The 21,484-nt window shown below is 37.9% G+C and overlaps 1 protein-coding gene across 12 annotated transcripts in view; it reads left to right on the top strand.

Moving 5' to 3' along the window:
* Positions 1-21,484, top strand: part of HERC4 (HECT and RLD domain containing E3 ubiquitin protein ligase 4) — a 47,574-nt gene that overhangs the window by 20,480 nt on the left and 5,610 nt on the right. For 5 of the 12 annotated variants that reach the window (XM_063337624.1, XM_063337615.1, XM_063337617.1 and 2 more), the window contains exons 15-28: positions 525-697; positions 2,624-2,746; positions 5,359-5,382; positions 5,904-6,002; positions 7,851-8,018; positions 8,142-8,285; positions 10,440-10,606; positions 11,422-11,488; positions 11,687-11,769; positions 14,028-14,211; positions 14,786-14,888; positions 15,807-17,605; positions 18,114-19,700; positions 20,906-20,988. In XM_063337624.1, coding sequence (XP_063193694.1) covers positions 525-697; positions 2,624-2,746; positions 5,359-5,382; positions 5,904-6,002; positions 7,851-8,018; positions 8,142-8,285; positions 10,440-10,606; positions 11,422-11,488; positions 11,687-11,769; positions 14,028-14,211; positions 14,786-14,888; positions 15,807-16,015 — 1,544 coding nt within the window. In that variant the 3' untranslated portion in view covers positions 16,016-17,605; positions 18,114-19,700; positions 20,906-20,988. Of the gene's footprint in view, positions 1-524; positions 698-2,623; positions 2,747-5,358; positions 5,383-5,903; positions 6,003-7,850; positions 8,019-8,141; positions 8,286-10,439; positions 10,611-11,421; positions 11,489-11,686; positions 11,770-14,027; positions 14,212-14,785; positions 14,889-15,806; positions 17,606-18,113; positions 19,701-20,905; positions 20,989-21,484 lie in introns of those variants that run through there. The other 7 variants (XM_063337619.1, XM_063337618.1, XM_063337620.1 and 4 more) reach the window with 7 other exon arrangements.

Here is a 21,484-nt window from a genome sequence, read left to right as displayed (position 1 = left end):
GTATCTTTTTGAGAGGGTGCTTTCTTCTTCCTTAATTATTTTTTGCCTTGTAACCCATCTCTTGTGTTCTTCAATAGTTTTTGGTGAGAGTAAAGAGCTTGTCTGCTGTAAAGGAAAACAAACTGATTGTTTCTTTGAAATCTTTTCTTGATTGTTCCTTTTTTGTGTTGCTTCACTTCCCGTTGCTCTCAAGACTGTTTGCTTAAGTCAGGGTTTCAGGATTTGAGCCATCTGGTTTTTATGTCAAAAGTTACTTTGTGATATTGTTGTGTAGTCTGGATGAACAGACTTAAAGAGTTGGTATGTAACAATAGAGCACTTGAATAGAGGTTTCATTATTTATACAAACAGTAGTGTGTTGTTTAAAAGTCTGCACCACTCTTGCTGTGTTAAACTTTTTTTTTTTTGAGAATCTTTGGTAACTGACAAGTATGCTTTCTAGCAAAACATATTTTTTAGTTAAAAGGATAGCATAATGTTGCAGTGGCAAGTACTCAGTTTGTGTGTTCACCATTTGTTGACAGAAAATTGGTGGTCTGTACTTGAACCTCCGTTGTTCCTCAAGATAGTGGAACTCTACAAGGATGTCGTAGTCCACCTCTTGAAGCTGTGCAAGATTGGCGTTCCGGCTTCTGAAAGAAGAATACTTACCAATTTTCTACACACGGCTTTTAGAGTTCTGGAAATACTGCATAGAGTATGTTTACCTCAATTTCAACCAATTATCTGTTTGTTTTTGTCAGCGTCTGTGTACTGTATAGTTGTTAAAAGAAGTTAAGTTACTAAAGAGTTTTAAATACTTAGACTTGCATCTACAGAGATATCTGTAGTTGTTCCATCTGGACCAATGAACCATTGGAATTCTGGATTCCAATCTGACATGGTGATGGAATTACCTATTTTTTTGTGAATGCAGACTGCCCCAGTCAGTTGCATCTGTGAGGGTATGTCAGAAAGAATTGCCTCTTTATCTTGAAATGATAGCAAGATCACAAATGGAAGATAAGAGTAAGCTATATTTTGAACAGGAAAGATCTGCATGGTTTTACCAAGACAAACTTTCTGATTCAAACTTTCAAGATAAACGATTTTCTGATTTGCTTATTCTGTTTGTTAGTATTGTAACAATTCATGAAAACTAGTGAATTTATGAACTTTGAACAAAAATAGCCTAAATCATTTGGAGTAACCGGACTGCGCACGTCACAGTGTATTATCTAATTGCTGCTGAGGTTTCCCCTCTCACCCCCTATTTTTTCCCTCAGTAGTTTGTTCTGGTCCTATAGCATTTTGTGTTTATATGCTAAAAGAACATTTTAGGCATTCCTTAAGGTGCTGGTCAAGTAGTGTATTTGTACAATCTAGCAAAATGGGCACAGGTATCTAAATTGGAGCTTTGTGTGCTGTATGTCACAGCCCTTTTTCCCAAGCTGTCAGAAAGAATGGTGAAGATTTCTGCTTTGGAAGTTGGAATTTATATGCTATGGTTTGCTCAGCTATTCTTTATGGAGACCATCAAATTAAGGCTGAGAATAACACTGTTAGTAACTATCTTATGTTAGAAGTACTAGATGTCCATTGCAGCTTCCCATACGGAAAGCTGTTGTTATATAATAAATTATTATTTTCCTACCTTTTTCTGTCACTGCTCAGGCTTGCAGTAGCTGTAAATCTTAACACCTGAAGTTGCTCTTAAAATCTTAAAGCCTCCTGGGTAATTGTAGAATTTTAATGTGCTCTCCCAAGTTTGTTTTTTTTTGTTTTTGTTTTTTTTTTTTTAAATCCAACTTTGACTACTGTGTAGCTACATAGTAGAAATTGTTAAATTTTACCTACCCTGCTGCCGAGCTATTTCTATTGGTATAGTCTTAACATTTAGCTGGTATGGACTAAAGTAGAGGAAAAAATAGGGTGACACATCTGAGGTATTTGACGGATTTAGTATCTGGTGGTTTGGGGGTAGGGGATGGTGGGGGAGATGTTTGAGAAAAGTAGGCTTGGATTATGTGGTTATAAAGACAGAATTGGGGATCTTGCTGTTTTGGTAGTTAACGGTGCTTAACAGTCCTTGGGAAAAGAAGTGTGTGTTAGGAAAAGTATGGGTGCTTCTGGATTAAAATTATGCTGTAGAGAGAAGCCTTTATAGAAAGTTATTTTTCCACGTATCTCTTTCTAAGCTTAACGTTTTTAAGTAGAAACTGTTCCTCTGGTCATGGGTAATAGAGATAGTATTCATACTGTTATTAAGAACAAAGTTCTCGAATCATAGTTCTTAAACTTGTGCAAATACAGGAACAAATATTTGTTCCATGGTATACATGACTATCATTGTTCCTGTGAGATTGTATGATGTTTCAAAGTGGCAGCACTGTATTGTGTGATGCTGGATGCTCACGTGATCTTATTTTCCTTTGCATCTTTGATGGGATTCTGAATAATCCATGTATCCCATGTCTTTAACATTGTATTTTGCATTCCTGTAGACACTTGTTTTTCTAGAAAATTTTATTTAGTGTATGGGTATCTGTGGCTGACATATGAAATGCTTGAAAAATATGGAAAATGTCCTTTTGAAAACTGTTATATAAAGTGCTAATAAAAAAAATTAATTGCACTTCTTCAGGTAAATGAAAGAGGACAAGTTATACAGTATGACAGATTTTACATTCATGAGATACAAGATCTGATCGATATCAGAAATGACTATTTCAGCTGGGTCCAGCAGCAGCAGCAGGTATTTGGAATGGTAAGTTGTGTTGGTTTTTGCTTTGTATTTTGTGGGGTCCCCCCATGTTTTATTTTGATTTTGTCCCTTTAGAAGCTTGTAGATTCTCTAAATACGAGCACTTTCATTTCATAAAAATATCTTCACAGATCACTAATGCTGAATAGACTCATCTTGCATCAGGCACTAGCTAAGGAAAAATTGTTAACCATGTGTGCTGCTTGTAGGGTATCATTCTTAGGACTGAGACTGTTCAACACTTTAATCTCTATCAATTAGGTGATTTAGAATGCTGTCACTTGAGACTTGCCATGTCAAAAAAGTTAGGAAAGTGATAATTCGTGATAGGAAAACATCCAGAATAACCTGAGTTACTATATAAGATAGGTTCAGTCAATGAGTAAGCTGAAACTGTCTTGGAAAACTAAGTCTAGAAGCATAATAGGGAGTTTCAGGAGACAGATAACTAATATAGTTTTCTACTTTTGAGTATAGCAACAAGAACTGAGATAACTAATTCATGGATCTGTAAACAGAGGAGTGGTAAGTGGGAGTAAATTAATGACTCTGCTGAGAAGTAGCGAGTTAGATAGGATTTTACCACATGGCTCTTTGACTTATGCTTTGAAAGAATATTGAGTAAGTTAATATGCTTTCTCTAGCCACCTAAATTTAATTTTTTTGCATCAGTACCTGGAGGGTCCTGAACTTGGGAGACCTACTTTTGCTGTATTTTATGAATACAAAGCAAGTGATGCTGTCTTCCAAAGAATTAAAATTGCAATGTAAAATAACAACAGCAGGGAGGCTGGGAGCATAAAAGAAATAATGAGTCAGTCTTGGCAGTCATGACAGACGTTTGTTTCAGCCAGGCTTGTCTGAAAACAATAATGGGTGTGTGATGAGGGCTGGTGTTGGTAGCTAAGAGGGGTGGTGTACTAAGTGAGATGTAGAAGCCAGGGATAAGCATTGCAGGGCCTTGGCATTAGAGACAGATTGTGTATTTGGAACAGAGAAGGGTATGCCAGTGAAGGTACAGAAGTGATGGAATTTAAAAGATGATGGCCTTTGCATGCTTTAAACGGATGTAAACAAACCCAAATTGCATGTCGTGATCAGAGAAGAAAATACTGAATATGGGAAAATGAAAGCTGGAAAATTGCTTTGTAATGAAAGTCTGAAGCTCCATTTGTTAATTAAATTGCAAGATTGAGCAGTAGCTTGATGTTACTGAGAAAATACTGTCACTGAATTTCCCTTTAATCGTGATTATTTTGTCATGTATTTGTGCAGTTTCAAGCTCAGCAGAAAAAGCTATTTTGATTTATTATAGGACCGAAATAAATTCCATGGCCTTAGTCAGATGTCCTTCGTAAATGGTTTTGATGGCCTTGTCCTGCCTTCATATTCACTGGTTTCCTGTGTTCTTGCTCTTAAAATTATAAGAAGCCCTGCTTGCCTATTGAACCAGTAATAATGAATCAAAATTTCTTTTGCTAGTGTAACTTCTATTGTCATAACTTGAGGCAAAACTGCTTGGTTCCTTAATTAAAATGTGGAGGGGAAAATGTAGAAGAAAAGAGAATTTCAGGAGTGTTCAGAGTACTCTTGGAGAGAAACTCAGAAGAAAAAAGCTTTCGTTCTTTCAACAACAGAAAAATGAGTGGGGAAAAAGTGAAGGTACTAAATAACGAACTATTGATTTGAAGAGGTGTTCTTGAGATACAGCTTAAAAGAGTTGAGAAAAACTGTTTGAATTAGGAATAAATAATGGTAGATACAGTAGGAGTTTAAAACTACATAGATCTGTGACAACTGGGGTACCACTGATGTTTCCTGTAGGAATTAGAGATGGAAAGTAAAGTATTCTGGCCATCACTCTCCCTGTGACGCATGGATGTCTTCATATTTGACTTCACATATACATAGTCAAATGTAAAAGTTATTAGTTTGTCATTACCTTTTATTCTTTTTCTGTTTTCTGCCTGCTGGGTGGAAACAAACTTAGCTTACAGCGCTGGATGAGGAGGGTAACGTGGCACCAGATGGATAACTTTGTTTCTTAGCAGAGTTGATGTAGCTTCTTGTGGGAGTCTCCACACAGGCCCACCCATACGTATGGGTCTGTCTCAAATTTCAAGAGTCAATTGCTTTTCTCATATCATATCTTATCATAGACCCAGATGATTCTTGAGACTTTATGATAAAGTGGTAGGGTTCTTCTGTATTTTTAAATGTTTACTAAAGTTTTACTCATGAAAAATGTTTTGCATTTAATTTGACATGTTTACAGTCATTTGAGAATGAAAATACATAGGTAAAAGCAAATGTCATTTATTAGTGTATGGAAGTAAATGTTTAAAATGTTTAAATTTTTGCATCCAAGAAAACGTGATACTTTAATGTTTCTTTTTTTGATGACTGATATAGAGGATGTCGAAAGGCACGGTTGTATTTGTTAGATTAATTAGAATGTTTATGGTTGATATTTATTTCTCAGTAAACATTCTCTTGGGGGTGGGAGGCTGTAGATAAATATTTTTAATTCTACATCAGAGATGAATAGTTAATGCAGACACTAATGCTGCTTTTTCATCTTAATTATTGCTACCTTTGTGCAAATGCTGTCATAGGATGTCAACCATGGATTAACTGAGGTAAGATTGGTTGCAATCTGATTTCTTTTGCAGAATGTAAGGAAATCAGAAATATGAATGTCAAGGATTGTCTGATGTGTTCTATTGGGAGTAAAGCTTTAAGTTAGCATGGCTGTAATTTGGAAAGGTTTTTGTGGGGCAAAAGTATGTACTTCTTTGTACTGCAAATTCAGAGCAACATGTGAAAACAAGGACTACTTTGATGATATCCACTGGCCGTAATAAAAGTTCTGAAATTAAAATGTACTAAGCGAGAGTGTTTGTGTGTGTTTTGGTTTTTTGTTTGTTCTTTTGTTTTGTGGTTGGTTTTTGTGTTTGTTTTTTTTTTCCTGAAGTACTAAACAGTTGAAAATCTACTTTATTTTCCTAAGATGCTTTGGTCCTGCATTGACAATGAGTAAAGATTTCTTTCTCTTTCCAGTAAAATAGATGTATTAAATGAGTACTATTGCAGTGGCTTCTTTAACCATGATTGTGGTTTTTAAATAAGCAGAGATATGACATGGTTCTTCTCGTTCTAGTTAACAGATATTCCTGTTACAATTTGCACATATCCATTTGTATTTGATGCCCAGGCAAAGACAACTCTCCTACAAACAGATGCAGTCATACAGATGCAGGTAAAAGTCTCAGTTTTTAATGTTACAAATTTTTACTTTTTTTCTAAGTTGGGTGTCTTGGGCTGTTGCTGTTAGTGTTGGTCTTTTTGTGTTTTTCTGTTGTTTGTTTTTTGTTAAACTGTATAGTCTCTTCTCCACAAGAAAGAGAGACTTAGTTTTAATCTCAGGGTATGTACATGATAGAAGCTAGTGGGTTTGGGATCTCAATGAAATTAGATTGTTTAATAATTGAATAAATTTCTAAGGAACTTATTTTCCTTTCGTTAATGAGATGCCTTTTTTGAAGTCTTAACAAGTGCGTAAAAAACCAAACAAACAAAACAAAAACAAACCAAAAAAAACAAACCCAAAACTGGCCACCACCCCCAACAAAGAAACAATGCCATGTCCCACGTGAGCAGGCTTTCAGTGATAGCTGCGTAGAGCCTGGAGCTGGAACTCTTAACTATCTTGTTACTATCTTGTTAGAGGCAGTAGCCAGTTACAGTAACTTCTAATTTCTTATTGTAGGAGCTGGTGCTGTTCTTAAGATCAGTAGTATGAGAGCGGCAACATGTTGGCATCACATGAATATCTAGTGCACACCTAATTTCTCATTTCATCTGTCATACCACCTTCAAAATGCTGCTAAACCGTAAAGTCTGATCAGTGTCTGCAAGGCAGTAGAAAAGAAGCTTATCTTGAAAATCTAGCATCTACTTGCGATAGTGGGAGTAGGTTTCCTGATCTTGCAGTTTGTGGTAGTTTTTGGCTCTCTTCCTGTTAAATGCAATTATACGTTACTCCTAATTTGTTCACTTCTGTTTTAACTTAGAGACTTTCCTAGAAATTGGACACTTGATACAAACAATGCTATATCTTGACCCGTATCTCTTGTCTAGAGGTAGATACACTACACAACCCTAAAATAACTTAAGAGTATCTTATGTGTTTTCATGATTCTCTAGGTAGAACTGAAACCAGTGTGATGTGGTGAGCTATACTTTTGTTCAGTGTTTGGAATTTTTTTTTTAGAAACATAATCCATACCTGTTCAATTGCTGTAAGGGTATAATCATATTCTTAAAACAGGAAAGGAAGAATGAAAGGAGGCTACTGCAAAAGTAACAGCACCAGCTGCCCCTGCCCTGTTTGTCATGTTTAATATAATAGAAGTTACTGTTCTGAGTCTGACATTAAACAGAAGAGATACGTAATGCTCAAGTAATGGGCTCATGTAGAAAAATACTGGCTTGCTTTTGTAGTTCATAATAAACATAGCTTCTTATGCCTTTGAAATGTACATAAACAGTCAATACCAACATTTGATGAATTCAGGGAAATGTTTACATTGAATGTTTCTACTAAGAATATTAAATAGTATTAAACCACAAACTTTCAAGAGTTCTGTGCCATATTCAGAACATTTGCAACAGTATTTTGTTTTTGAACAGTTGTAATACAAAAATTATACTACAAGTGAAATAGATGAACAAATCACTTTTCATTCCTTGAATTAGTTTTTAATGAATGCTTTCATGCCAGATTTTTATTAAGCAGCGTACTCTTCATTAGATGAAGTGCAGTATTTTCTTGCTTCCTTTTATTATCCAAAGTGTTTTGAGTGGAATGTTAAAAACTCTGCTCTAAGACTTCCCTGAACATTAGCATTGATGAGGCTAATGGGTAAAGGCAAAATATTTCCTGAGACAAAAGGAATATGAAGCAAATTTGGGCAAACTCAGTAGCTCTCATAATAGCTATTCCCATTCATGTCTTCTGCAGCTTTTAAGACAAAGACTGACGGACATTTAATGTTGACAGGAATCTTATGTCACCTACCGATGCTTTTGCTTGTTTCTTTTCCAGATGGCTGTTGATCAGGCTCACAGGCAGAACTTGTCTTCTCTCTTTCTGCCCGTATTTGAATCTGTCAACCCATGCCTGATATTAATGGTACGGAGAGACAATATTGTAGGAGATGCTGTGGAAGTCCTAAGGAAAACAAAGAACGTGGACTACAAGAAGCCACTCAAGGTATTACCAGTACATATTGTTCAAAGTGTCTTTCACTGACGTGCAAGTAATTGAGAATATTTTTGGAGAACTCTTGTTTCACAATCGTTTTTAATTCAGTTAGCACTGAATTGTGTGTTTCAGGTTATTTTTGTAGGGGAAGAAGCTGTTGATGCTGGAGGCGTTCGCAAAGAATTTTTTTTGCTCATCATGAGGGAGTTGCTAGATCCCAAATATGGAATGTTCAGGTATTACGAAGAGTCCAGGCTGATCTGGTTCTCTGATAAGGTAGGGTGTGATCTATAGTCGTTAATTTTCTTTTAGCTTACAATATTTATATTAATAATGTATGAACATAGTAATTTGTGGTAGTGGTAGCTTGTGGTACCACAAGTTTCAGCTTGTGGTAGAAGCTGAAATAATTGTTCTAAAAAAATGTTTATTTTTGTTATTGTTAGATCAAAACTTTCCCGTTCTGTTTTTCCCCATTCCTCGCTTACTCCTTACCAGTTGTCCCCAGCCCAGATGAGTTTAGTAGGATGAAGTGCCAGCCAGAGTAAACTGATTCTAAGAGCCAGATCAGTATGTCAAGGTGGCAGAGAAAAATTCTTGAAGTGGCATATCGAATAGGTTTTTCTGTGTTCAGCCAAGTTTATGGGTCCATTTCGTAGGCAGTCATCTGGTCATACTTTCTTGGAAGTTTTCATGGAATCACGGAATTTTTCAGAGTTGGAAGGGACCTCTAGAGATCATCTAGTCCAACTCCCCTGCTAAAGCAGGATTGCCCAGAGCACATTACTCAGGACTGCATCCAGGCGGGTCTTGAAAGTCTCCAGAGAAGGGGACTCCACAACCTCCCTGGGCAGCCCGTTCCAGTACTCTGGCACCCTCACCCTAAAGAAGTTTTTCCACGTATTTGAACGGAACTTCCTGTGTTCCAGCTTGTGCCCATTGCCCCTCGTCCTGTTACTGGGAACCACTGAAAAGAGTCTGGCTCCATCCTCCTTCAACCCACCCTTTAGATACTTGTATGCCATAATAAGGTCTCCCCTCAGCCTTCTCTTCTCCAGGCTAAAGAGCCCCAGCTCTCTCAGCCTTTCCTCATAAGGGAGACGCTCCAATCCCTCAGTCATCTTTGTTGCCCTACGCTGGACTCTCTCCAGTAGTTCCGTCTCTCTTGAAGTGGGGAGCCCAGAGCTGGACACAGTATTCCGGTTGTGGCCTCACCAGTGCAGAGTAGAGGGGGAGAATGACCTCCCTTGACCTGCTGGCCACACTCTTCCCTATGCAGCCCAGAATTCCGTTGGCCTTCTTGGTGACAAGGGCACATTGCTGGCTCATGGATAATTTACTGTCTACCAAGACCCCCAGATCCTTCTCCTCAGAGCTGCTTTCCAGCAGGTCCACCCCTAACCTATACTGATGCCTGACATTCTTCCTCCCCAGGTGCAGGACCCTACACTTGTCCTTGTTGAACCTCAGTAGGTTCTTCTCTGCCCAGCTCTCCAGCCTGTCTAGGTCAAGCTGGATGGCAGCACGACCCTCTGGGGTGTCAGCCACCCCACCCAGTTGGGTATCATCAGCAAACTTGCTGAGGATACACTCTGTCCCCTCGTCCAGGTCATTGATGAATACATTAAACAATACTGGCCCAAGTATTGACCCCTGGGGGACACCACTAGTTACAGGCCTCCAACTCGACCCTGCTCCATTAATCACAACTCTCTGAGTCCTGTCACACAGCCAGTTCTCAATGCACCTCACTGTCCCCTCGTCTAGTCCACACTTCCTCAGTTTCCTAAGGAGGATGTTATGAGAGAGTGTCAAAAGCCTTGCTGAAGTCAAGGTAGATGACATCTGCTGCTCTGCCCTCATCTAGCCAACCAGTTATAACATCATAGAAGGCTATGAGATTGGTCAAGCATGATTTACCCTTGGTTTTGATTGTTGACTTTTTAGTCCTCTTTCGGAGAAAAACACTGACTAGGGTGGCTATATCACAAATACCTGCATGGTAACAGTTCCACAGTTGTGTTTTAAGCCTTGGCTATTAACTCCAAGGGAGGCAATAATGAACTCCTCCCTCCTCCCCAAAATATTTTTTTTTAATTGACATATATTTAATAGTGCAATAGTAAGTCATTGACAGAAACACAATCTTATTGCAATACTTTCAGCAGTATGCATCACTTGTAACACAAAATACGTTGTATCAGCTTCTTTTTTTAAGTAGAAAGAGTTCTGTTTCCCTGGATTTCAGTCTCTCTCAGCTGGTTAAAACTTTATCCTGTTTTTCTCAGTGCTTAATGGATACATATATATTTAAGAAAAATATAAATGAAACTCGCTTACATTATACTGCACTGTATACTTTTTTCTGGACTCTGCAAGATTAAATTAACTTCTGTATTTTAAACCATCTTGTCTGTTTTCTGTTCTTAGACCTTTGAAGACAGTGACTTGTTTCATTTGATTGGTGTTGTCTGTGGGCTAGCAATATATAATTTTACTATTGTAGACCTTCATTTCCCTTTGGCTTTGTACAAAAAGCTATTGAATAAGAAGCCATCCCTGGATGACTTGAAAGAGTTGATGCCGGATGTTGGCAGGTAAGTGAGAAAGAAAAATGAGTGACACTAGAAATTAATTTTTAATTCAACACTTTCCTTTAAGAACCTATTTTCACACTAACAGGATAAACAGCTCAGAGTAACTTGCAGCCATCATGTCATTCGAGAAAGGATGCATGCTATTGTTAAAAACTTGCTTCTAATGCTTGCTTTTAGTATTTGTGTCTTCTCTTCTATTATCCTACAAGAATTTCAGGGGAAAACATTATTTGAAATTCAAAACCTTTGAGTTCTAGCTGTTAATTTTATAAGCCTAAATATGAACGTAATTTTAGCTCTAAACAACTTGTTTAGTCCCTCAAGGAAATGTTTTTGCTTGTTTCAGGAACAAATAACATGCTAAATATCTGCTCTTTTAGGGATTTGAATAGCACTAACAGGTAGGAGGTTCAAATGAGGGGAAGTGGATGCTTGATTGCCTCAGTGTTGTGAATGCTAAAAGCTTTTATAGATTCGAGGAGAAATCAAACAAGTTAATGGAAGAGCCCCTCGGTGGTGGTGAAGTACTCATCGCCTCTGGTTTGGGAATCCCTTAGCTGAAGACTAGGATATGAATTTTCTCTTTTCACACCTGGAGATAATCAAAAGGAAATAATGCTACAAGTAATTGCAAAGATTGCTTGAGATTTCCCATCCCTGCACAAGGTGCATGTCAACGAGCTAATAAATGAAATAACATGGAAAGATTTTTTTTTTTTTTTAAATGTGAATGTTCAAAGCATAAAGACTACTTCAGGAAAATTAAGTTCATCTTTCTTTCCACTGGTACAAATACTTTGTAACTTATTTTGCAGGGGAATGCAACAGTTACTGGACTATCCAGAGGATGACATAGAAGAAGCATTTTGTCTTAATTTTACTGTAAGTTTTATATAGTATATAAGCTCATACCATCTATTATAACTGCCTTTGTTGGTGTGTTTGAGCAAAAGCATCTGCTGCTGATTGCCATGAATTTTAGCAGCTGTGTCTGCCATTCATGTTGCTGTTAGCTAAGTGGTGGGAAGAAGTACTCTATACTATTATAATAAATATACTATTTTTGTTTGTTTTAAATAGATCACTGTGGAAAACTTTGGTACAACAGAAACTAAAGAGCTTGTTCCTAATGGTGCTGACATTCCCGTAGTCAAACAAAACAGGTGAGTTTTATGGGTTACAGGGTAGCTCAGTGTTGCCATCTGCCTTGGGAATGTGACTGGGCTGCTCTAAATACGCTTTGCCAGGCTGTTACACTAGGGTTGGAGGCAAAACTACTTTGATTGTTTTTCCAAGCTGTTCTTACGTGTATTGTTAAAATAGCTGTTGTATTTAATGGTTTGCTAGCTGTGGAGAGGCTATCTAATTTTACTTGGAATGTGTAATACTTTTTTTTTCCATTTTGAACTTAGAAGTATTTTGAACCTCTTTAGGGCCCATTTTGACTACCTGGTGTTCATTTTATAAGATTAAAAATGATTGTGGTTCTGCAGGAAGTTATATATAATTGGAATTTAGTGAGTAATGATGAAAACTTCAACCTAGATGCCATCATGTGGCAATTATTCATATGTGAAATGTTATTTCAGAGAAGTCTTCCCTTTGTAGAGCAGATAAATTAATCTAGTGTTATCTAGTGTTACTGTCTGAAGAGTGTGTGAGGGGTGGGGTTTCTTTCCTTTGTAAAGGATTCTGTTACTTCTATTTATAAAAGCAGCCTCTCCCAGCCTTTGTGGGAATGCACCTAGGCAGGGTGCGGGAGGAACGAGGGAGAACATGTACCTCTAGGCATGTTCCTAGAGGGCAAATGTTTTGGGCAACGTTTTCTGTAACTAGCTACATCTGTTGTAGAGGAAAGAGTGATGACAGAAGGTTCCGAGAGTATCATAAACCCACACATAGCCTTGTGCAGTGACAGTACCTCCCACAATGGAGTGATTCTTAGCCTACTATTAGCCTACTGCAATCACCACCTATAGCTGTCACAGGTGTTTTATTGTTTTTGTTTTTTTTTTTTTCTCCACTCCTTGGCTTATAGCTGAGGATTTGTGATTCTTTATCTTAAACATGATAGTATTGAAGTTCTCTGGTGGTGGTTTGGTGTTCTGTCACAAAGCGACAGTAAAATTGGAGTTGAATTATGAGAAAAGATCCAAGGTGCCCATGGAATGTATGCTGCACTGCTGTCACCAGTTGGCTTGTAGCAACGAAGAATTCATGTTTCTCAAGATCCAAATATTCCGTGATGTTTTATATTAACATATTAATTAACATAGAGTATATATACGTAAGATACATATACACATATAATAATGCTAATTAATTAACATACAGTATAATAATGCTAACATTAATGTTAACATAGAGTATAAGAAGGCTAATTAGTTTATGACTATGAATTTTCCTCTGGAGCAGCCTTTCCTTCCACTGTTAGTATTACACAAGTTACCCACCCCTCTGCCAATTACATAGTGTGTGTAAACAGGGTATTTCATTGAGTGCTGGAAGAGGAGGAATGTGATTCACCACTTTGCTCCTCTCCAGTATTTTCAGTTCAACAACTTTAATAAATGTGCTGTCAAAATGTGTTTAGATGATGCTTTAAATAATTGGTGATGTTATTCAAATGCTGTGGCTGTTTTTCAAATACTGTGGCTTTCCATGGAGAAAGTGTGTTGGTAATCTATACAGTTGGTAAACTGTAATCTGTAACCAAAGTCACTCTGCCAGTGTAGAAATGAACATTGTTAACTAGGATTGATTGAAATGGTAATTAAAAGAAATAATCATAAATACTGTATCACACCAAGGAATTTTAGTTTTCCCCCTAAGTGCTGAGGAAGAAGATGTTTCCAGAGAGATATGAGAACTCCTTGTACCAAAGCACAGATAACAGGCCGTCTGTTATTCAGTGTCCTAGTTCCTTTGCACTGATCTTTCTACTGGATAGGACTCAAATGTCTGTTTGAAATTGATCTGCATTTTCAGTGCAGATATGGTAATCTTTTTAATCAAAGAATAGAACAGCAAGTTTGACGAGTTGGTTTCAGGACAGTGCATGTAATTCAAACTTTAAAGCTTGTTGCCATTCAGTCCCACTTACTGCAGTGCATACAAATAAGAGAAATGCTTATAGTACCTGAAATAAATAACACTAAATGTTACTGTTTTTCTGTTGCACATTAGGGACTCTGTCTTGGGGGGCATGGAGGGGAAGTACATTTATGTTCCATTTTCATTGAGGTTATCTTCACTGTGGTTGTAACATGAAGCAGAGAATTTAGTATATTTAGATCCTTTTTGCTTAACTTCCAATGCTGTGTTCCATACAGAAATTGCCACTGTTCTATTGATAGAAGGGTGACATGCTTTTTTTTTTTTTTCTCCTCTCAATGTAATTCTTTTTTTCTTCTTTGTACAGGCAAGATTTTGTAGATGCATATGTGGATTACATCTTCAATAAATCTGTGGATTCCTTATTCAGTGCATTCTACACAGGCTTCCACAAAGTATGTGGTGGTAAAGTTCTTCAGCTCTTTCAGCCTAGCGAGTTGCAAGCAATGGTGATTGGCAACACAAATTATGACTGGAAAGAACTGGAGAAGGTAAGAACCATAGTTAGCTATTTGTTTCATATATTTGTAATTTCATGATACAAAAGCAAAATCTTGAAGTGTCCTTTAGAGCTGTTTTAATTGATGTGACTTCCAGCCTTGATTGAATTGACTGCACAAGTGAGGAACTTTTCTTAAAATGTCAGTGAATTAAAACACTAAAATACTATTTACCTTCCTGATTAAAGTTTTTCCATCTCATTTCTGAAGGAAATCAGAGGAAGAGAGAGGAAGAAAAATCCCCAGAGTCAAAAGGCAGCTGTATACAATGTATTATATTAGGAAGGGGAAAGTGAACAAAATGCACACAGCTGATAGAAGTAAATATTCTTTATTGCCGAAACTCACCATGAGACTTTGTCACTACTTCATTGGGATTGAAAATGCGTTGGAGTATAGGCATCTGCCCATAAAGTCAACAAACAGCGGAAGAAAATTAACCAAGGGAAAAACTAACGTGTTACTTGCAGTATCCCTTACACAAACAGCATTCATTCTGCTTTAATGTCAGATTATCCCACTAATTCTGTGTGTTAACAATAACCTAATTTCTTGCTCATTTTAGAATACAGAATACAAAGGAGAATACTGGGCAGACCATCCTACAATTAAAATATTCTGGGAGGTTTTTCATGAGTTATCTTTGGAAAAGAAAAAACAGTTTTTGTGTAAGTATTTGAAACTACTTTGCAGAAGTTGCTAACTGAACAGGATCACTGTGATTTCAGGCTCTTGCTATAAGAAAGCGGATGTAATTATTTGTCTAAAATGATTAACTTTATTTGGAAGAAAAAAATCGTAGTAGAAGAAATTGATTATAAGCTTGTCTATGATTTTGCTGGGGTTGTCCTGAGTAATTCTGGGTGGTGGGCAGTTGCAAGACCACAGTAGACCAGGGCAGCATTAAAAAAAACCCAAACAAACAAAAAAAACAAAACCAAAAAAAACCCCAAAACATCAAACCCAAAAATCCCCAACAACCTAAACTGCTACTGTCATTTATCTGACAACTAGGAAATTTTTTCTGTGTTTCGACATAAGGTTCACATCCTCCAGTTCTGTCATTGCATGTAGACAGAATTTTGGAGTTCTGACTGATTGTAAATATCTCAAGGTACTGATTTGAGTGGAAATATACAGGGGAAAAACCAAAGTTATGGAAGCTTCCTGTGAACAAACTTTTGTTGAGAATAGATCATAGATTAGTTTCCAATTCAGACAAATTTCTTACTGAACAAACTAATTCTGTGTATCTACGAGATGCTTGTAAATGCTTGGTAAAGGTATAGGCAATGGATTTTAAATAACAAATTCTGATGCATGAAGAACTTCCTACTTTTTTTTTTTTTGAAGACTTTTTGGTTTCATATGCTAAAATGAAAGGCTTTCCTTTATATCTCACTTGTTGTGTTGTAGTTAAGGGTTAATATATGTAAGCTGGAGATGAGATGAAGTTGTCATTCCCTGTTTTTTTAACCGTATGTGGAATAATTAAAAAATGCAAATAACGATTAGAACTGCACATATGACACATACAGTGTTAGTGTTAAACTGCTTTTGAGACTTTGTTTGTTTTTTCTTGGCAGTGTTTCTGACGGGCAGTGATCGTATTCCAATTCTTGGAATGAAGTGTCTTAAACTAGTCATCCAACCAACAGGAGGCGGAGAAGGTTATCTTCCGGTAGCTCACACTTGCTTTAATCTTCTTGATCTTCCAAAATACACAGATAAAGAAACCCTAAAATCTAAGTTGATCCAGGCTATAGATCACTACGAAGGTTTCAGTTTAGTATAACTTCAGAAATGAGAGTTCTGTGTAACGTGGGATCATTAAACTAACTCTTTGTGTCTTTCTTGTGGTGGTAAATTCAGTGGATTAAATGATGGAGTGATAATATAGCTGATTATTTGCGAAAACGTTTGGTGGTACGGTTATTCATGGGAGCCAAAAAACACTTACAAAAATGAGGAACTGTCTTAATACATACATTCTTGTACAGAACCATGTGGATTTTGCCATCTTACAATAAAAATGAGAGTATTGTGAATGGGAGTCAAGTTTCACTAACATGAATTAACACTTCACCTTATGCAAACAATTTGGCGTGGGAGTGCATGAGAGACTTGCTTAAGTTTTTCAGATCACTTAGTAAGAACATTTAACTTTTTCCCTGATAAATTCACTTGGTAACTTTTCATTTTGTAAATAATAAATTTTTGTGATAAAATAATTATGTTCCAATAGCAGTATGGTTTCTATTGCTTGTAATTGAATATGAGCTTATTTTATGGCTTTTAACAAAAAAGTGACTACTCTGATTTCTGAAGATATATTTTTCTGGTTTGTTTTAAGAACCTTAATAATGAAAGTGATTGTTTAAGAGACATTCATCTTCACAATGTACAATCCATGAAGCAGTCACTTAGTGCCGATACGAAACTGCATACAATGGCATTTTTAATATGTGGATGGACAAGCTGACTTAATACAGGGTTTTATTTTTAAGGACTGATTCTGTAATTAAGTGGACACAATTATAAAAGAGGTTTAATTTATCACTTGAAACCTCTGCAGCCATATGTCAAGAATACAGCTTAAAAGAAAAAGATGCACCAGGCAGTTGTTGCTGTCAAGAGGTTAAACGTTTATTTTTAAATGCTGAAAGCGTAGTTTATGGTTTCTAATAGAATTTTCACTTTTTTCCAGATAAATGCATTTGAAATAACTCTTTAACACCCCCCTCCCCTTTTCTTAAGATTTTATTTTTAGTATAATTGCCCTGAGATGATTGTGCTTAGCTGGACACTTTCAGATTTGACTTTCCTTCTCTGGTTAAATTCCAGATTTTGTGGTGTTATATGTGACTTGCAGCTGTGAAACAAATATTTATTTTTTTTAGATTTTTAAATGCAGTGAAAAAATTCAAGCTATAATAAAAGACTTGAATGAAAACCTTTGTTGGTTGATGTGTATGGATGCTTGCATCAGGTATATTTCTTCAACTGGAGGGCAGCTTTTGCATGCATTAAATCTAGGGTACAGCGAGGATACCAAGATCTCACTTGAAAAGCAGGGAAATTAATTTACTGTAATAAATTGTATAATGTGCAGTTTCTGTGCTGGCAGTACACAAAACAGTACAGTTAAAATCATTCTTTTTTCCTTAACACTGTGTTTTTACAGCTTTCTCATGCAAATTCTAGTAAATTCTTTGTATGCAGCCCATATTCCGTCTTTTCCAACACTTGTTACCTGGCTGGGAAATTCTCCCTCTTGTGAAAAAATAAGGAACCAACAAATACTAAACCAGCTTAATCTTAATATACATGGAAGAAAGAAAAGGAGAAAAGAAAAAGAAAAAGTATTATGCCTTCGTTTTACCAGGTAATGTTAAAACACCGTTTTTAAATTATGAAACACCAAGATTGCAAAGGCAAATAGTTAAAAATTATGAAGTGGCTAGTGTAAAACTGTCATCTTACTTTTTCCCTTGTGTATTATTGCATGATCAAGTGTTTGGGGGGGGGGGTTGTTTGTTTTTTTTTTTTTTTTCCTATGGGACCCTTGCTTCATTCAGTGTACACAGTTGATGATGTTCACTAAATAGGGACTTTTTATCTTCGGTTGTGTAGGTCCAAGTGTAATTTAGTGTGTATCATCAAATCCCAGCACTATGTATACGTATTTAATTTCCCTATAGGACTTGCTCTGCTTTTTGCTGCATTGGATTTTTCATCAATACCAATCTTAATCTGAAAGCAGAGTAATAGCCTTATTCTGTAGATGAGGGGGTCTGAGACAGAATCCAAGTCATAGTGACTGAACACTTGCTGATTTTTTGATGCCTGGTTTAGGATGTGTTAGAGAACTTAGATGTCCTTTGTCTTTGCAGTGCAGTTACTGTTGATTGAAACTGCCATGGCAATTACTTCATGTTGCTGCAGAAGTTTCTCCAGCATCAGCAAGACACATTTAAGAACCCACTGGCAGAGCAGGGCTAGGACTCGCTTTCCTTGGGACAGCATTCACCTGAGACTTTCTTTTTGCAATTTTGGCCTGGGTTTTGTCCACCTCTCCAAGAAGTGGAGTTGGGTCCTACAGAGCATGATGGTATTTGCTAAGCGCTCCTGATTATCTTACAGGTGTTAGCTCAGGCTGTGCAGTGAGACAGGTGCCCTGTTGCAGAACAGACGTTATCCACGTAAGAAGGTAAAAGGCTTTTATGTAGTACTAGAACAATTAATAGTCATTATATTGCTTCTGTCAAGCAGTTTAATACTCTCTGCAATACTTGTGTTGCTATTAAGTCTATTAACAGTCATAACAGCCCTGTGAAGGATCTCTGCATGAGTCACTTCAGTGTTTCCTCTGTCTGGAAAAAGGAGGGCAGCAGGAAGTACTTTCTCTGTCTCAGGTCAAGTATCATTTTGCATAAAATATTTGATGTGTGCATCATGTGAGAAAGGAAGGAAAAAACATCCCTTCCATTCTGTGAGTACCTAAAATAGCCGTAAGTGTTAATGAAGAAAGCCTAGGGCCTTCCCCTTGTCAAATCTCCAATTAAACAGGAAAGCTTGCGTACCACCTTTTTTACAAGGATAATGTGAGCAACTAGGGGATAGTAGTTTGGTCTGCAGGGGGAGTTTTTTACAGTAATTAAAAACCTTCAAGTAAAGTATTTTTATTTCATAATTAGATTAGCATTTTGATAAAGATTCAGAATTATCACTGAAGAATGCTGGTTGTGTGTCTAGTTGTATCCGTCTCCATCATGGTTAGTAAAGGATGACTTGTCATAGTGCAGTCACGTGCTGGATTTACTGCACCTGTGACGTTAGTACAGGGCTGAAGACTGAATTTGCAGGACATAACTACACAGGTTACTTCAATTATGCGTATAGCAGAAGTTTGTCGCTCATTTTCCAGGGAAAATGTAAGAACGCTGTTGCGCTGCGCCAGTGTAGAACTTAAAGCAGTGAGCCTGGCTTAAGCGTAATGACTTGTCTCCTTTGGCACTTTATGGGAGTTACTACTACTAATGTTGTTATTAATGTAGAGCATCAAGCTATGGTATTCCCTGCAAGAAGGCTTATACACTACTTTAAAAAGGACTTTAATTCATTGCACTGCTCTCTGCTGCAATAAACTTGATTTATCAGGAATAAATGAAGTTTAATGTAATCAAACAGAAACCACTATAAAAGCGAGCCCTTTAAATAAAGGCACATGAGGTTCTGCAGCTAAGACAAATACAGAATAAAAGCTTTCTTTTAATAATACAGTTTTCAGCATGATAGACTGGTATATTGTGAGCACCATAAAAATGGTTGTGTTGACTTTCTCCATTGTGCAACTGGAACTGTGTACTTGTGTGTACGAAGTACAGGTGTCTACTCAGTTGTTGAGGGGGAAGAAAAAGAGGAAGAACAAAATCTGTCTGACTGTTCCTGTTGCTTACCAAGTGGATGTTGCATAATTGGTAGGTCAGTGTGGCGTTTGGGTGAACTCATCATCAAGTTTCTATTTTTGTCTTCTAAGGTTCTGTTTGGGTTTGTGTTGACCATGTCTGGCGCAGTGACCTTACCTAGACCTCGAAGGGCTTAGAGCATTAATTCTACACCTTTGAGCCCCAAGAAATCCCCTTGACTGTTTTCCTGGAATACATACACAATCAATAAAATAACATGATCAGCTACGGTTTCTATACGCTTGAGTTCCCTGACCGTTTGACCAAGTCCTCAATTGTTTTCTTGAGGGAAGGAGCCTGTGCATGCCTATCTGCACTATTTGACCCTGTGCTGCCTGTAACATTAAATTCCTTTCTGCGAGTGACGCATGCTAAAATTTTCTAACTGTAGAACGTTGCCTCCCTATTTCTGCACTGATGCAGATCTGTTTAATGAGAAAGATGTCTTTTATCTTCTGACCACAAGGCAACTAGGGGGGAAAAAAAAAAGCACCTAAACCCATGTGTGGCAATACGATAGGTGTACTAGAACTGTGTAAAGGTATCGTGTACAGACCCACTGGCCTCTTATTACCCGTAGGCTGAACAGTCTGAGTTCCTGCATATCCCTTGGGTTTGAACATACTGTATTGATCTTTTACAAAACAGTGAAATGCATTCCTGATGCCAAAAATGTGATCAAAGAACTTGCGTGGGCTAGGATAGCAGTCAGCATTATTATTTTTTTTTTCTCCAGCCAAAGGCACATACATCAGCCTCAGATTATTAGAAAGGAAAATGAGGTTTATGAATCTTGTTCCATGTAGGAACTGCAGAGCTATTATTTCCAGCATAGTTGGTGTGTATGGTGCTAGTGGGGATGTTTTTCTGAAAGGCTCCAGGCTTGTCTTATCAATGAGTCATGCCCAGAGCATGTGAATCCTACCCTGTGCAGTGCCTGGGGGGCTGTCTACAGGTATTCACTGCTTCCCCCCCACATGCCTGATTATGTGAGGAAACAAAAGACTAGCATTAGGTGAAGACTTTAGTTTGAGTAAAGTGCAAAATTTAAGTTTCTTTCCCTTTTTTGAGCAAATACAGCAGCTTTTCCATTACGAGGAACAGAGTTGGCACTCAGTAGCTAGAAACCAACTTCCTATATACATTGTATTTGCCATGTCTTTGAATGATTTTAAAAATGAAGCTAACTTAATTATTTGTGGCTTAATTCTGCGCAGAGGCTATGTGGGTGCAGCAGCGCTTGAGTACTCCGGGAGCTGCCGCTAGTGTCTGCACAAGGCTGAGGCTGTCCGCGGGCAAGGTACGCACATCCCACCACACTCCGAGGCGCCAAGGTTAAATTGGCACTAAACAAAGGGAGAGGGTAACTGAGGAGCTCAGGGAGGTCGGTGGTGTCTTCAGCTGAGGCCGTAGTTGAGGAGAGCCAGAGCAGTGGGAGGAGTGAGCTCCCTGCTGCCTGCACACCCGCCGTGTCCCCGCTCGGCTTTGCCACAGGGGTGTTAATGCCCAGCGCCCTCCCTGGGAGCATCAAGGATTCCCGGAACCCCTCTGCCTGTGGCCAGTAGGGATGCCGAGGGAAAGCCTGGCTCCCAGCCCACCTATCCCTGCAGCGCTAGAGCCGTGCGGTCACTGCCACAGGCTTAAACCACTTTCCCTTGCTGGCAAAAGCCTCTGGCCAAGTACCCTCCTCCTTTCTCCCACTTATTTGCCAGGTGAGCGCAGTTAAAACTAGGGGAGCAGCTGGTGGCACTCATTTTGGGGGGGCCGCCCGGCCCTGGTCCTGCAGCCCCCACTTT

This window comes from Chroicocephalus ridibundus, chromosome 6, assembly GCF_963924245.1.
Source record: "Chroicocephalus ridibundus chromosome 6, bChrRid1.1, whole genome shotgun sequence".
Classification (NCBI taxonomy): Eukaryota; Metazoa; Chordata; class Aves; order Charadriiformes; family Laridae; genus Chroicocephalus; species Chroicocephalus ridibundus.
Note: the sequence above shows the minus strand (reverse complement) of the source record. Positions and strands in the feature narration are given on the sequence as shown.